Source organism: Tauraco erythrolophus, chromosome 18 (assembly GCF_009769465.1).
Source record: "Tauraco erythrolophus isolate bTauEry1 chromosome 18, bTauEry1.pri, whole genome shotgun sequence".
Classification (NCBI taxonomy): domain Eukaryota; kingdom Metazoa; phylum Chordata; class Aves; order Musophagiformes; family Musophagidae; genus Tauraco; species Tauraco erythrolophus.
Genome location: NC_141482.1, coordinates 17726227 through 17742813, shown reverse-complemented (window position 1 = coordinate 17742813; position 16587 = coordinate 17726227). Strand labels below are relative to the sequence as shown.

Below are 16587 nucleotides of genomic sequence, written 5' to 3'. Positions count from 1 at the left end.
TGACTGCAGACGTGAGATGCCAGGAAAACTGCCGGGAAGACTAGCAGCAGTGGCTGGAGGGGCAGCATGTCCCACCGTTGGGCGTTGGCATCCCCCAGCGTGAGCTTTCTCTGTGCGTGCAGGACTGGTGCAGTCTGGCCCTGTGCAGGCAGCAGCAGCTGTGCGGTGCCAGGGGTGCTGCTGGCACATTGCCCACTGGCGTGGGGGACGATGACCCCCTGCCAGCAGCAGACCTCGCTCCCCTCGGCAACCAGGGCAGTGCAGTGAGGAGGTGCCCCGAGCAGTGGGGCTCCTTGGCCTCAGAGTCCCTCCTGGATCAAACGTCCGTAGCAATGAGAGCTCTGTATCTTGTTGCCCTCCATTCCGGGGTACCTGCTCTAGCAGGACCCGCAGGGCTGGGCTCTGCTGCGGGGCACCTGGGCCAGGGCAGGGTGGGAGATGCTGACCAAGGCTGCAGGGGCAGCACGGGGGGACACAGCCCTGCTCTCACACCAGCACTGACTCCTTGGCCTTTTCCAGGCTCCCGGGGATGCTGCCAGCTGCCCTGCACCTCCCTGCGTGAGCCAGCAGAGGATGGAAGTGACCAGCATCAGCTGGGCAAAGGACCCTTCGCCAGGTGCTGGGATGTCATCCCCCTGAAGATGGGAGTTACAAACGGGCTCGTGAACTGCACGTGTGGCACAGGCATCTGCGCTGCTGGACCCCTCGCACAGTAGTCCAGGGCCACCACAGGACGGGCAGACGTTGGCCGCAGCAGCTCATCCTGTTAACTTCTCTGTGAAACTGTGTGTGGAAAAGCTTCCCTTTGTTTCCCGTGGATGACGGTCGTGGGCGTCTGTGCCCTGCACGCCACTGCAGAGCTCCCTGCCCGCTGGCGGGGTGGGCAGCAGGCTGTGTGTGACCCTGCTCCCCAGCGAGACCAGCGGCAGCCAAGCACGGAGCCGTGCAGCTCTGTCCCTGGGGACAAATGCCAGCTGCCAGACTCTTCTCTGGAGACCCAGGAGCAGCCTGCAGGACACCAGCACTGACCGCTCCCACGCTCGCAGCAGGCGGTCCGGGACGCCTATTGTCACAGATTTGACTCCAGCCTGGTGGGACAGGAGTGCTCCAGCTGTGGGACGCAGCATGCAGCGGGGATGGGGATGCTCTGCATTGACCAGTGAGCCCCACGCTGCTCGTGTGGACTTTCTCCCTCCTCTGCCCAGGATGCCAGTTGCCAGTCCAAAAGCTACTGCTCATGCAGCTTCTTAGAGTGCAATGGCGAAGGGTCTGCAGCGCTTCTCGTGGACCATGCTGCTGCTCTTCTGTGCCATCCAGGAGCTGGGGGCCGCACGCACTGTGGTGGAGGGCCCTGGCCCAGGGCAGCCAGGGGACCCCGTGCTGCTGGCCGGTGGGCGAGTGAAGCGTGGCTGGGTCTGGAATCAATTCTTTGTGGTGGAGGAGTACACGGGCACGGAGCCGCTGTATGTGGGGAAGGTAAGGTAACCCTGTGTTTCCGTGGGCCTGGCCAGCGGCAGAGCAGGGCATGCTGGCAGCACAGTTGAGCCTGGCGGGGAGAGAGGGCCAGCATGAAGGTTGCTTGTGGGAGCCTGGTTGGAGCAGTGCTCTGTGTAGGCTGAGATGGCAGGAACCTGGTCCCTGCCGGGGGTGGTGAGGTTAACATGCTCGCGCAGGCTCTAGGGCAGGAGCACACCAAAATTTGCATCTGCGTTCTTCCAGTGGTGTGCTGGGTTCCCATGGTGTTTGGGGTGGGCGCAAGAAGGGGTGCAGCTCTGGGTGTTGTGAGTTCAGTGGGGAAGGCTCAGCCCCATCTCTGTGGCAGACCTGCTGGTCCAGAGCGGATGCGCAGACGGGGCTGAGCCGGCCGGGCGAGCATCTCCCCACGCTGGTCTCTGCCATGTCTTGGGAGCTGAGTGCTGCTGTAGCACCAGCACCTTCTTGCCCCAGCAGTTGCTGCCATAGGTGCAGCCCTGACTTCCTGAGGATGGTCCATCCCTGGTCCTACAGCCCTTTCAGCGTGGACATAGTATGCTGGGTTTTGTTTTGTGGCTCCCTCCTGGTCCTGGAAGGACCAGGCTCTGCTGGAGCCGCGGGGGCTGTCACTGAGCGAGCTGTCTCTGCAGGCAGGGGCTGGCAGAGGAGATGTCCCTCTCTAATTGTGGCACAGAAATTCTGCTGCTCTTCATGACCAGAGTGAGGTTGTTGCAGGATGTGCGTATCTCAGGCTGGCTGGAACAGCGTGGTGTGGACGGTGCTTGGCGTGGGTGTGCGGGGCTTGGAGGGCCCTTGAGTGCCAGCACTGGAGACAGAGCTTTTCTGGAGCTTTCCAGGAGCTGTGCCCATCAGGGCTGTACTGTGGGTGCTCCCGGGTGCCAGCTGGGAGCTGCGCTGCATTCCTGTGCCACTCCCAGGGCCAGACCCTGGCTGGGCTTCGCACAGGCTGTGGCACTGATGAACTCCCAGGGAGAGGCGCGGGGAGGTTTCGGGCTCGCTGCAGGAAATGCCTCCTGCTCTGCTGCGCACAGGTGGGACAGCGGTCACTGCAGTGCGCCGGTCTCCCCGCGCTGGAGGAGCCCTGCTCTCCCTCCGGCAGTCTCCCTTCTCTGCGCGGGGGTGGCTAGTCGTGCGGTCGCGGCTCTTGCGGAGAGGAGTGCCAGCAGAGTTGGAGCTGCGGGCAGGTACTGGTGCCGGGCTAGGCAGGGCCGGGTCTGTTCTTGGGAACTCGCTGCGTCTCCAGCGTTTGACCTCCCGGAGTGCAGGGAGGCTGGATGTGGACCTCTGCTCCCTCAGCTCCTGCTGTCCTGAGGCTAAGGAGCATTCTGCCTTGGGCTTCCTGGGCTTTGTCCTTCTCTGGGAGCTGTGGAGAACCTGCCCTGTGGCTCCCATGTGTTGGGAGGATGTGTGTATGGATGAAGGCAGTGCCAGCGTTGGGACCATCAGAAGAGCATGCTGTGAGCCAGCCAGAGCTGCCCTGCTGGAGCATGCGCTCCTCCAAGGGAAGTGCCCAAGGGCCCGTGCAGCAGCGCTGTCTGATGGCCTCAGCCGTCTGGCCATGAGTCTGGAGGAGGCTTCAAAATGGGCTTGTTGGCTAGGGGCCAGCTGGGGTTTCAGCGGTGATTTGTGTCTGTTTCGGCAGGCACTCGAGAGCCACACTCCTCCGACACAACGCTCGGTGCAGTTACCACTAATTCACAGCTCCCCCGGGAAGCGACTGGAAGCATCAGGCCCTGTCAAACTCCATAGGTAGCCTAGCAACCACCTCATCTCCAGAATGAGCCCAGGAACCTGCAACTAACCCATTTTACAGCTCCTTTCCACATCACTCACCGTGTCACCCGCCCTGCTCAGGATGAGCAGCCAGCCTGCGCTGGAGCCCGTTCCCAGTGAATATTGCTCCTGAGGTCAGAGCAGCCCAGAGCTGGGCTTTGCCCTGGGGCTGGGAGCAGCTGGGGTGCCCGCCTGGGGCGGCCAGGGCCTGGATGGCCCCCGGTTTCCTGGGGCAGTGTGCCCTCCTGGCGCAGCGCGGAGTCTGGGAGCCCTCCTGCGCGGGGGACCTGCGGCTGCCTGTGGTGTAGCGGGCACTTGCCCTCCGTGGGCACTTTTTGCACACCTGTGTGTGCTTTTTGAAGGGCCGATACTGTTTCCATAAAATCTGGGTTCTCCAACTAATCCTTCTTCTGAACTGTAATTTCCCCTGAGGCTGCTGTCAGTTTGATGTGGATTTCTTTGGGTTTTTTTAAATAGAATTATGGGGTCAGCACTAGTTACAAACTTCTGCATGTGGACAGATCTATTTTAGATAGAGGAGAGGATTAAAGGGAAGAAAGCAGATTTAATTAAGTTGCTAATATTTAAAGAAAATTGATGAACTCGGGCTTTATGAGTTGGAGCAAACAGAGTGCGCCTTTATTACGGGCTAGTTTTTATTTGATTTTCTTTCTTTCCCAGCCCCAGAGTCATTTTTTATTTGTGTATCTGTGCTTTCCATTTAATCGCTTTTAATAAGGAATGTGCACCTCTGTTCACATTTAATTTTGATTTAATTATTAGTGAGTAGTTAACAGCTTTGTAAGATTCCTGGTTGTAGCCTTTTAGGACAAGGAAACTTATTTTCCTGTTTAACTGACCAGATCAGCCTTTTGTCCACCTTCCGGGTGGCTCGGCTGCTCCACACCCCCTTCTTCTTGGCTGGAGGGTTCCCTCTGCTCCTGCAGCAATGCCAGGCAGGAGGGAGCATCCCTGGGGCGTGGACCGGGCTCGCGGCATCTCCGCTCGGATGTCTGCCGCCTGCGAGCCGGCCCTCCCCCAGCACTTGCTGTTTAGTCAAGCAGCACAGATTTAGCTCTTTTAATCTTCCCTTGTAAATCAATCATTACAGCCCCTTGAGCTCAGGCTCCATTTTTCTTCCTGGCGTCCCAGTTTGCCAGGATGCTGGTGTCTGCTCCGAGCAGTCAGCAATGAGCAAATATGTAACGAGGAATTGCTGAGAGCTCAGTGTGGTTCTGGGAAGAGGTGCTGAGTGGTTTATCTCCAGCTTAATTATTAATTCTGAGCCTGGTGTTCAGCAGAAAAATGCGCCTGTACGTACCAGGTGCACCTTTTTCTTTCAGGAAAGCTGAACCTCCAGTGGAGCAGTAGTGAACATGAGGGAGAGCACTGGGCAGCGGAGGGGCAGCAAGTTCCCCGGCAGCCGGCGGGGATGGCCAGGGCAGGATGCTCCTGCAGGGCAGGATGCTCCTGCAGACCAGGGCAGGATCGCAGGGCAGGATGCTCCTGCAGACCAGGGGAGGATCGCAGGGCAGGATGCTCCTGCAGGGCAGGATGCTCCTGCAGACCAGGGCAGAATCGCAGGGCAGGATGACCACTCCTGCAGACCAGAGCAGACCGTCCCTGTGGGCGCTTTCCCAGAGGTGCTGCCTCAGCGGGTCTGTGGCCCTGCTGCCACGGTGGTCCCGGAGCACTGCTGGGCTCTCAGCCCTGTTTGCCGTCTGAGCGGAGGTCTCCTTCCCAGGCAAGCCTTGGGAGATGTTTCAACATGGGCAGTAATACGTGAATGTTGTGTAAAATGCATTGAATTGTCTAACGCGTGGGCCCCTCACTCTTGAAATAAATATATAAACTGTATCTAACAAGACAAATATAATGAAGGCATAAAAAAGAGGCAGCTCTGGTATAAATTCTTGCTGGTAGAGCTGTATGTCTGAAAGGTGGATTATAGAACTGCAGTTTGAAAGATTGAATGGCCCATAAACATTTTCATATTTCATTAGCCGATTAATGGACGGCTTTTTTCCTTTTTTTTTTTTGGGAGGGGGACACGACTTTGCTGATTCTAAGCAGAAATTGTAGGAAGCAACTGAAAGCAGCTGATGAAACCTTTCCAGGGGCCTGTCCTGTTATGGATTGTCCCAATTAGTGCCCATGCTGCTCTCTGTCAAGACGCATTCTGCCTGTCCAGTTACTGTTAATAGATTTCTCATAAGTGGCTGGATTGTAAAAACCTCATAACTCAGTTTAATGCCACCAATAAAATTATCTCTGGACGTCTGGCCTGGATTCCAGTCAGCTCCTGGTCCGTGGGGAGCTGCTGTTTACCCTTTCTTTTCCTAATTTCAAACGTTGTCTTAATTAGAAAACGAAGCGGGGATTGGCTACAAAAGCATCTTCCCCAGGGCCTGTTCCTATCCTGAACACCAGATTTGCCACGTTCTCCTGCAGACTTTGCTCGGGTGGGTGCTCTGGGTGGGATGTTGGGGGGGCTGACACCCCGCTGCCTTGCCGTGTGAGCCATGAGTACGGATGTGCAGCGAGCACGTGAGCTCTCAGGCAGGGGGACGTGTTGGCACCGACTGCCTGGGAAACGGAGGGCAACTGTGGCTGGAGCAGAGCTGCAGATGACGATGGGCTGTGGGCAGATGGGAACAGGTGCTGGTGGTGAGCGGTCTGCTGTGGGAGAGGTGATCCTACACTGACGATGTCCTAGGTCCTTGCCCACAGGGAAGCTTCTCTTTCTGGAGTGTGTTAAGTTGTCCTTCCCTTTTCCAGCATCTCCCAGCCTCGTAGTGGTGGGGTTTGTGCTGTGGTTTGTGGTGTGGGTGGGTACTGGCAGGATCCGTGATGCGCCAAGTGTATGGTGGCATAGGCAGGACTGAAGTTCCAGTTTATTGGGCCTTCCTCCATGCACAGACATTGCTCGGTGGTGCTCTGTGCTGCTGTTCAGCAGCAGCAGGAGCAGAGGGAGCAGACGGGTATCATGCAGGGACCGTGGGCACACACTGCTCCTCACCGTGCGGTAGCAGCTTTAGGGGCACAAGCATGGCCCCAGCCTGCTCCCACCCTCTCCCTCTTTCCCTGGCAGATCCACTCAGACTCGGATGAAGGGGACGGCTCCATCAAGTACACTATCTCCGGGGAGGGCGCAGGAACAATCTTCCTCATTGATGAGATCACAGGTGACATCCACGCCACCGAGCGCCTGGACCGGGAGCAGAAAACCTTCTACACACTGCGGGCTCAGGCCCGCGACCGGCAGACGGACCAGCTGCTGGAGCCCGAGTCGGAGTTCATCATCAAGGTGCAGGACATCAACGACAGTGAGCCACGCTTCCTGGAGGGGCCCTACATCGGCAGCGTGGCCGAGCTGTCCCCCATCGGTAGGTCTCCTGGGTGGGAGGAGGTGGGTTGGGAAACCCGCCCGTCAAACCATGCGCCCGCTGTACCCCGCAAAACCGCCTGAAGTCCCAGGGATTCCAGCTGAGACCAGAGCTGGGAGCCAAAAGGGAAAAATAAATAAGGTGGCTTAAGGAAAACAAGAGAATAAATCCTCTGAGCTGATTGCCAGCCGGCGGCTGAGCACTCACTCTCAGCCCTAAGCTGTGCCCTGGGGACAGGTCATGGCGGTGCCAGCTGCTGCTGGGCCTTCGCCGGATTTTGCACAGCCCCCCTCACTGCCAAAGACTGGCGGGGGGCGGACTGAGCCCCTGCGTGCCGAGGGGCTCCTGGTGCCCGCGGTGCAGATGAGCCTGAGTGCTGCTTCTCCCTCTCTGCCTGCCCGTGCCCCGTCCTCCCAGTGCTGCTTTGCTGCTCTCCGGAGACCCGCAGCTGCGCAGCCGTCCCCTCGTGCGTCCCCGCGTGGCACCACTGAACCCCCTCACCTGCTTCTGGCCGTCGTCCAAGGGACCGGGCATTTTTGGGAGATTGAGGAACTCGTGTCCCCATGTTACGGTTAGCCCGTCCATCCCCTTGCCACCAGGCATCTTCTGAGTCCTTTGGTGATAAGCCCGCGGCCAAGTTGGGACGTGTGCCATGAGGCCGTGTGAGCCCGGTCCCCAGGGATGGCGGAGGGCAGTGAGCTTCATGGTCGCCGCAGTGTCAGGAGGGGTGCAGGGAGGTGATGCATGAGCTGCAGCGTTGCTGCCCTGCACCCCATGCTGGCCCGGTGCCAGGTTCCCGTGCTGCTGAGCACGGCTGGAGCCCAGGGAGAGCGGACGGCGTGGTGCACTGCCCGGAACGTCGCACCGTTCCCCACCTGCCTCGGGCTGTCTGTTGTTCCCCGTTGACTACCTGGACCGTGTAGCAGACTGCACGTGCTGGTGTGGCCGTGGGCAGGGAACTGTACATCACTGTGCTCCAGAGGCTGCATCCAGGCAGAGGGGTGACTGCCATCAAAGATGAGGCAGGTCCCCAGTGCTGTCAGCAATGGGGAGAGTGTCCGTGCCCGGATGGCAGCGAGCCCCGGGAGGGGAAGCGCCGGGGTCCAGGGCCGAGCCCTGGGGGCTCACGGGTCAGCGAACTGCTGTGTCCTGCTGTGCTCGTGTGGGAAGGTCTGGCTGAGAAGGCGGCCTGGAAGCAGAGCGCAGGGCATGGTGCTTGGGTCTGTGCTGCGTCAGTGGAGCTCTGGCTCTCGTGGTTAATGTGCAGCAAATTGTGAGACTGCTGCGTGGCTTGCGGCAGGTAGATGTGCAGGAATTGCCCACACCAGAGGAGCTGCTGCTGCCTGGATTTTGGTTGATGGATGGAGAACAGGCTCTCCTGAGGCATCTCAAGCTCTCCTTCCTCTTCCGTTTACCTGCGCAAATCCTTTCTCAAGTCAGAGAGTGACCCCTTGAACTACAGCCATGTGCTCCTGGAGAAATGAAAGATGGCATGTGGGCAGCAAAGCAGGCGGCATCCTGTTCCCAAAGGGAAGAAAGAATTTAAATTAATCTATTTTTCTTGAACAACATTTAAGAAGGAAGGAATTCTTGACTCTGAGTTTTAAGACAAGGATCCCAGTTCTTTGAAAATCACTAACAATTATGGAGCTGCCTGATCAGACTGATGTGAACAAGACATATCAAAGGAGACAGTTTCTATGCAAAATTGGAGATCAGAGGGAGAAAGAAACACGGTTTCACAACATGAAAGGAGGCGATTCCTGCAAATTAAAATACTCAGAAGTTAAAAGTAAAGAGAAGTGCTGTGAACGGCGTGGGCTGTGCTTCCAAGCTGCATGCTCAGCGAGGGGAGCTGGAGCCAAGAGCCTGTTCTGCTTCCCAGGCTAATGTCTGTCTGCGACAACCTGGGAGCTTTCTGCAGCCTGGCCATCTCTGGGAGCATAAGGGCTCCTCCGTAGCAGCCTGGCCCTGGAGATGGCCCAGCTAATGGGGGGGGAGAGCTTCACACAGCATCTTCCAGTGGTGCTGCTGTGTGGTCCCTGGCACTGTGAAGAGGAGCTGGAGGGTGCCCACGTGCTGCTGCTGCAAGTCCTCAGCTCCCTCGCGGTTCTTCCTTGGCTTACCAGTGCTGTGCCTGGGAACAGGTGGCACGACAGACAGGAGGGACGCATCCTGTGAAAGTACAAACCAGCAAGCCCGAGAAGAAGCTTTCTGCTCACCCCTCTGGGGCTCAGCAGCTGCCCTGCTGCTATGCCATGGCCCTGGTGTGGACACAGGGAGATGGGGCCAGTCGTGGACCCGGTGCTCCGGCTGCTGCAGGCAGGGCTGAGGATGCAGGACAGGGCATGCTGCCTGGGCAGGGAGGTAAACAGCTCCTGTGGCATTGGGGCCTGGTGCAGCTGTGATCGGGGCTTTGTTTGTGGTCAGTATTGGTATCGGCAGTGGTGTTTGCTGTCTCTGAGCTGAACAGATAATCTCCCCTGGACCTGAGGGGTGTTTTCACAGAGTGATCCTCTGTACTGGCCAAGCAGGGGTGGGACGGCTGAGCAGCGTAGTGAGAGCTTGGATGGGCTCTTAGTGCATCAAGATCAAGGTCAAAGCCTGGGGGCCTGCTGGTGAACATGCCTGGTCTCAGCTCCCTTTGAGTCCAGATGTTTTCCCAGATCACCAGTGTTTCTGGTTCAGCTGTGCTCCCTGCTGGGGAAGGGGCTGGGATGGGGACGCCCTGGGGGACCCGGCTACTCTCCATCTTGGAGCTGGTTTGTAGGGAGCGGTTCCTTTGCAGTCCTGCTGCTCTGACAGCTTTTGCTCTGCGGCCCAGCCTGGAAAGTGCAGGTGACCCCCTTCTTCCTCCTCTTGTGCTCCCACCTGCCCAGACCTTGCTGGGGTTTGTGCCTGGGGCTGCCCAAGTGAGTGGGTTTTCTTCTCGCTCATGGCAGCTCCCAGCTGCAGCTCCCCATTCCCTGCCAAAAGCACAGTCCCAGAGGTGGGAACCTTCCTGGGGCATAAAGAGGAATAAAACAAATACGGTCAGATCTGCTCTGTGACAGCAGGAGCAGATCAAAGGACATTATTTGCATAATGAAGGAGTACTAATTGGGAGGGAAAGTCATTTGATTTCCTAGTGTCAAAGAGGGAATAATGAATGGGAGAACTGCACAAACTCTCACAGAGTGGCCAGGATGCTTTGCACACACCTGCCCCTGCTCTGCAGGTCACTTCTTAACAGTGACAGCGTTATCTGCTGCTCAGGACAGTGAGACTAAGTCAGGGTGGGCTAAAGGCCTCTTTGTTCCAGAATCTCATCTTGACAGTGGCCAAAGCGGATGCTTATGGAGGAGGAGGAAGAGCCCACACAGCGTGTGTGGTGCTGCTCTTAATACTCTCCCAGCCAGCAGCCAGTTTCAGCTGGGGGATTTCTTCAGCTGTGGGTGGTTTCCATGGATTTAGTCAACTTCAGTGTCCATCTCCCATGAGCTCATTCAGTCTCACTGTAAACCTCTGCAAAGGGAAAGGAAAAGGGGTTGCTGTTGCTGTCTGATGGATCAGAAATGGCAGGTGCAGGATAGTCAGGAAGGTAAGGCCAGAGTCCAGGATTTGTAAGGGGCAGAGGTGGTGCTGGAAGCTAACCCCAGCCCCTGGAGCCAGGCTGAGCATGTGCCATGTCCCTGGAGAAGTCGGTGTTTTCTACGCACCGAGCGCAGACCTGAGGCTGCACTGAGCTCCTGCACGTGGAGGAAGCACATCCAGAATGGAAGCTGACCCAACAGTTTTACCTGGGTCCCCTTGACATGGCAGGACGAGCTGCAAGAGCAGGCTTCAAGTGACTTATCTCTAGAAACCTGCTCTGCTCTGGGGCTGCTGGGGCATCAGGAGAAACAGCGCAGCCGCTGGGGACCGTTTTGCAGACAGCAGAGCACAGAGCCATGGAACGCGGCTGCCGGGTGTAGAGGCAGGTCTTGACCCGGTGCTGCGTGAGGCTGCAGGGGGTGGCTGGAGCTGCCGCCAGGCAGAGCGCTCTCCCTGCTTAGCCGTAGCAGGGCCGTGTCCTGCCCCGGGGCTGGCAGCAGCTGTTGCAGGCAGTGCACCAGGTCCCCCGGGCAGAGGAGAGCAGAGGCTGGAGGTGCTGCCTGGGAGCACGTCACTAACTCCTGTGCCCGCCGCCGGGTGCCGTGCGTGCACGTGGGCTAGCCGAGGAGCAGCCTGTCCACAGCACGAGGCCTGAGCTCCAGCCCCGTTGCAGCCCCGCTGCTGTGCATCACCTCAAGAAGAAACTGGGCCGGGAGCTTGCGGGCTCTGTGCCGGTGCCTGAGGCTGGGCCCCTGCGTGGGCACCAGTGCGGATCACTCCAAGCGCCTGAGTCGAGCAGAGCCTGTTACTAAAGGAAGAGACCTGCAACTGCAGAAGAAGGTAGGATGGGACCCAGCCAACTGCCTGGGCACTGCAGGAGCTTCTCCTTGTAACAGGAGATGCTAAAATTAGCTGTGTTTTGGGTTCCCATCCTGAGCTCCCCGGGGTGTGCTTAACAGCTGTCTGCCGCACGCAGGCGTGAGCCCACATCCGTGCTGCTTCCTGCAAGACAGCATGGTTGCACAGAGGGGCTGTTGCAGCCCAGAGCTCACTTCTGGGCTGTTTGGGCAGTGTGCAGAGCCTGGAGTGACGGACATGCTAGGAAATATGCGTCCTTTCATCAAAACATCACTCTTTCCTCGGTGCATTTTGCTCTCCTTATTTCTCTATGTAGCACAAAGTCCAGATTAGAGACGATTTGGCTGAACAGACAGAAACTTGGGGTCAAGCCCTGACTCTAGCGCAAAGCTGGCTGAATGCAGAAGTGATTATTGTGAAGAGAAATTGTTTAATCTCCACGCTGGAAGCAGAGAAAAATACTTGGTTTAACATGCAGCCAAAACACTTGCAGGCAGTCTGATCTTTTCTTTTTCCTTGATAGAAAGTGCTCAAAACTCTTGTGTGCATCTGGAAGCTGCTGGGGCAGCAAGTAGGTGGAAGCTGGGGCTTGCCCTGCCTGTTGGTGCTCAGTGAGACTGCCCCTGCCCCTTCTGCACCGTGCTCGTGGTCGCGGTGCAAGCGCTGAGCCCTCTGCCCTGCACATCTGAGCACCACTACACCCACTCATCCAATCTGCAAGGAACATGTGCCCCCTCAGCTTGATACTTTGATTTGCTTCCCAAGGCACCTCATTAACCTGCTTGGTGCCAGGGGCTGGGTGTCTTGTGCACTGATTTTCTCTGGCCAGACGCCCCAAAGGATGTTCCCGTAGCTGGTTGTTGGAGGGGTTGTAGCACAGCCAGGTTAGCTCCCTCAGGCTTGTCCTGCAGGGCGTGAGGGCTTTGCACTGAGTCTCAGCTGGGACAGATTTGGCTTCCAACCAGGTCAGGATGTTCCTGAGATTGTAAGAAACTCACTTCTGCTCCAGTGATTTTGAAGCTCCGGTTTATTTTCTTCCCTGATGTCCTGCCTGCTTGTTTCCGTGGTGCAGCAGCCGTTGCACGTGTTGGTGCAAGATGAAAGCTGTAAATTGCACTGTTTATAAAATCTCAGCTGTCCCCTGCCCCCGAAGCAAGCAGGTCCCTGAGATGAGAGTGCTGCACTCTGGCATCGCTCCAGAGCATGTGGCTCTGCATGACAAAGCACTCCTCTCAGGGTGCTTTATGTTCTGCAGACCATGTGCTGGCCCGGAGCTACCTGGATCTGCACAAAAAGGTGCTCTTAAGCGTGGATGGAGCTGTGCTTTGGGCTCGGTCTGAGCCAGAGGTGCAGGCTGCAGCCCCAGAGCCGGTGTGCAGAGCGGCCGGAGGCTCCTGCCCACACCAGGGACGGAGCGACGGCTGCCGTGAGGAGGGACAGTCAAATTTAGCAAGTATTGTCTTTTCCTGCTACCTGTGTACCTCTTTGCAGGCCTGGAGCCCAGCTGTTCTTCTGCCTCTGGGGCAGTGACAGGTCCCATCAGCTTGCTTGTGGATTCAGTGCAGGGCCTCTTTACTCTTGGATGTGTTTGGAGCTTGCCTGTCAACATTTATTTTGGCTAAACGTGTTTGGAGTGAGCGGCATAGTAAGTGGTCTGGAGCTGTTGGCCTTCTGCACGCAGGCAGATGGCACCTCCCAGATCACTGGAACTGGCCCCAGAGGCTCGAGGTCCTGCAGGAAGGTGGTGATGGATGCTGGGACAGGTCTGCGTTAGTATTCAGAGGTGCTCTGCAGAGCCCCGTCCGTCCGAGCCAAGGCGCCGGGGTCTATGCCGCCATTTGCCATGCCGGCCTCGGCAGCTCGGCGGGGCTGAGCTCTGTGCCACGGCCGCAGGGGAAGGGGCCGGGTAGAGGAGCGGCTGATTCCGGGGGCATCGCCAGGCACCTTTCGGGGCTGGGTGCTGGCAGCCCCTCTCTGCACTGCCGATCCCGGCTCCCCGCTGAGCATGGCAGAGACGCGATCCATCTCCTTGTGGAGTCGAGGGCTGGCTGACGTCCTAGGCAGCTCTCCAGGATGGCTCGGGGTGCAGAATGGGGACAGCCCAGGCAGGGCTGGTGGAGCCGGAGGATGGCTGGCAGCCAGGGTCCGTGCCCGTTCCCGCACCCAGCCCCGCGGGCAGTGGGGGAGGATTGCTCTGGAAGTGTGAGTCTGGGCCCCCCTTTCCTCTGGAGGGAAACACAATTTGTTTGATCTGCTGTGCCGGATTGCACCTTTGCAGCAGGAGAGTAAGAGAGGGACTCTGACATGTTAATTTTTGTGTAAAATTATTGGTTTCCTCTGGTTCCGTGGGGTGAGCTGGCCAGGGGAGGAACCGAGGTCTTTATGTCGTTTTATGTGTCTAATTATCTCTCTGGATATGAGTTCAGGCTTCCTGGTTACAGGAGGTGGGTTATACAGTACGTGATGGATGTTTGGATTTTATTTATCCTATCTTTTATGACTAAGGCACGTGCCAGAAAACTAAATAAAAGTCATACATGCTGTACTTGCTGTCGGCAGTGCTATGCCTGGAGAGCAGGGAATAACTTCAGCGCAGGGGTGGGCTTGTCTCTCCAGGGAGGAAGGGATCAAGTTAAACTGGAATTCAAGACCTTTGTTCTTCAGATTGAAAAAGAGGGGGAGAGAAGGGTGGAAAAGTGTTAAGTGGGGGTTAGGAGACGATGCTGGAAAGTTGGACTCCTAGATTCCTGATATCTTGTAGGTGGCCTTGAGCAGTCTGCATTGCATCTTCGCAGGTGAGAAGTCAGGGCGCAAAGTGGGATTAACGTTCCCTACCTGCCTGTCGTTGCTCATCTGTTGATGAGATGCTGTGAGAGCCTTCATCACCTTCAGGGTTGCTGGCTTCAGCCTAAAGGCAGCATGCCATGATCCTGCTGCCTCTGAGCTGAAGGTGCCTTCCTGCAACGTGCCTGGTGCTGCTTGGATTCCCCTCACACTGGAGTGGAAGGTGCTGGTGCCAAACACGGGGCTCACGCCTGGGACCCGCAGCCTGGCTCTGCCACCCTGCAGCCCTGCTGCTCCCACGCTTGGGAGCACCCAGCAGCCAGAGGCAGCCCCAGGGGCCAGCAGTTTTCTGTGCTGGCGTTGGAAAATGGAGAGCAGCAACCCGCCTGTCTTGTCCAGGGCACAGCTTACCATGGAGAAACAAATGCCGCTCTGGGTGGGCGCGGATCCTGCCTTCCCATTGAACGCTGGCACTGGTGCAGTTTTGCAATGTTCGGGTACATACTGGAAAAGAAGGAGTATAGCTGTTGGTCTGATGGGATGGATTAGTCAGTGAATGATGCAGTTGAGTGAAGCATCTGGGGAGAAGCACATGAGATGCAGAGCCTAATGCAAACTTTCAGTGGCGCCAGCCCCCCTCTTTAGTGATCACTGGGGGGGCACCTGTGAGGTGACAGCACTGAGATGGCTGGGGCAGAGGGCTGTGGCATAGTCCTTGGGGCACTGGCACTGCCCGCACGCACGCAGTCCTGACGCAGGTAATACTGTATACAGGGCAGATGCAAGCGAATAACTGATGGGCTCATGTACGTGAGTTTTGGATCCCCCGACCCTTTGCTTCTGAGGTGCCCAGGCAAGAGCGAGTCATTCTTGGAGTGTGGGACGTTTGTGCAAGGTCAACAGGTTCTGCCTGTGATGATGGTGGCTCCTACAGGGTGCGGGTGCAGAAGTGGGTGCTGCCTGTGCACACTGGGCACATGCCCTCAGCTGGTTGCTGCCAGGCTGGTGCAGAAGGAGCCCTACCTGCTGCCAGGGGCAGGTGCTGTTCTATGTGATTCTCAGACTTGGGCATCCCTAGCAGGGCTTCTCTACTGCAGCTGGGAGAGGGCTGCTTGGAGACCCCAGGGCCACATACTTTCCCTTCTCCGATTCCTTCTCATCTTTCTGATCAGAAGCTTCCCGAGGGACCATACCAGGATGTGCAGTGCGGGTGCTGGTGTGGGGTGACCTGCCTTGGCTCGGAGCTGGTGAGAGTTGTGTGATGGCAGGCGGGGGGAGGAGGCAGGACAGACCCTTTCAAGGAAATGCAGCAATAGTATTTCTTGAACGGTTGTTGGCAAGGCAGGGTTAGTGTTGCCGTGGCGTAATCTGGATGTGCCTGTCAGGGATGCACCATAACTTCACTGGAGACAGCAAAGCATAAATAAGTCGGCTCGAACTAGCTTGTTGCTGAAGACTGATGAGGGGGATTCTCGTGTTATCAGCAGAGCTGCAGCCCTGAGAAGATCGCCAGGGAGAATGAAAAGCAACCATGGTAACTGTTCGTTTTCTTCAGTGAACACCCTTTGCAGGAGATCAGAAGTGAACTGGACTGGGGGAATGTGTGCATCCCAGCTGCTCGCAGCGGCATTGCCATCTCCGCTGTCTCATCTCCTGCCTATCTCTGGGTTATTCATGACATGGGTCTAGCCAAGTCGGACCTGTGAGATTGTCTCTGTGACATATGGATGGATGCACTGCAGAAGAGAAGAGTTTCTGGGCCAGAGTGTGGTACCCCTGGTCTTCAGCTGTGGCACAGGAACACGAAATGGTGCGTGAGGCAGAGCAGAGCCGCTGGATACAGCAGTGTGAGCTGTGACGTGCTCTCTTGTGGTCCCTTCAGTTTGGGTTGATCTTGTGCCCTGGAGTCATCTCTGGAGGAAAACCTGCCTTTCAAATGCAGTCATTGCTGGGGGATCTTGTCCGTTATAAATTACCAGCCTCTCTGCCAGCCTTGTCAGCTATTGGCCCTGGTAGTGTCCTGCAGCAGGGAGTTTCCCCAGTTGCTTTGATCTTTCCTGTGAGCAGCTCAGGGCTCTTCTCCCCATCCCGCACCTCATCTCACCAGAGAGGTGACTGGTGCCAGTGCTCGACCTCTGGGGCAGGGATGCTCTGAGCCTGGTGCTAGAGGTGGAACAGGGTGGCCCGTCCTCACAGATCTTCGGTCACACCATCTCCTTTCTCAGAGGTGTCTGTAGGTAGGATGAGGCTAGGCTTCCCCTCCTTCCTCCCTTCCCTTGTCTCTGTAGATCTCAGCCCCTTTACTCCTGGCCCCATTCTCATGTCCTAGGTCCTGCTTCTGTCAAATTGAACATGATGTTGAATTTAAAGCCATCACAGGGACAGTTGGAATGAAGCACCCAGTCTAATGAGGCAGCATTGAAAATCAATAACTTAATTGCAGACATCTGATGGACTTTTATCCGATTTGTAGCCCTCCTGCCCTGCTACGTGTAAAGCATGAGGAGGCGGTGCCATGTCTGGCTCTGGGCAAGCGAAAGCCTTTCCTCTGCCATGGCTGTCGTCCCTTTGCAGGTCAGTGCTGCAGAGATGTGGTGCTGCAGTGGGATCAGGCCCTGGCTGGGGGGTCCCTCTGCGGGCTGGAGGTGACTGTGTTGCTCAGTGCTCACAGGAAAGGGGCAACTGTGGTGACAACATCTCGTCCCCAGCTTCTTCCCAG

At 57.2% G+C, this 16587-nt stretch overlaps 1 protein-coding gene across 1 annotated transcript in view; it reads left to right on the top strand.

Annotated features, from left to right (window-relative positions):
* Positions 1–1257: 1257 nt before the first annotated feature.
* The window catches only part of CDH22 (cadherin 22), a 55815-nt gene continuing 40485 nt past the window's right edge, over positions 1258–16587 (top strand). The window contains exons 1-2 of the mRNA XM_086623016.1: positions 1258–1476; positions 6359–6653. Of these exons, the coding sequence (XP_086479142.1) occupies positions 1258–1476; positions 6359–6653 (514 nt within the window). The remainder of the gene's footprint in view (positions 1477–6358; positions 6654–16587) is intronic.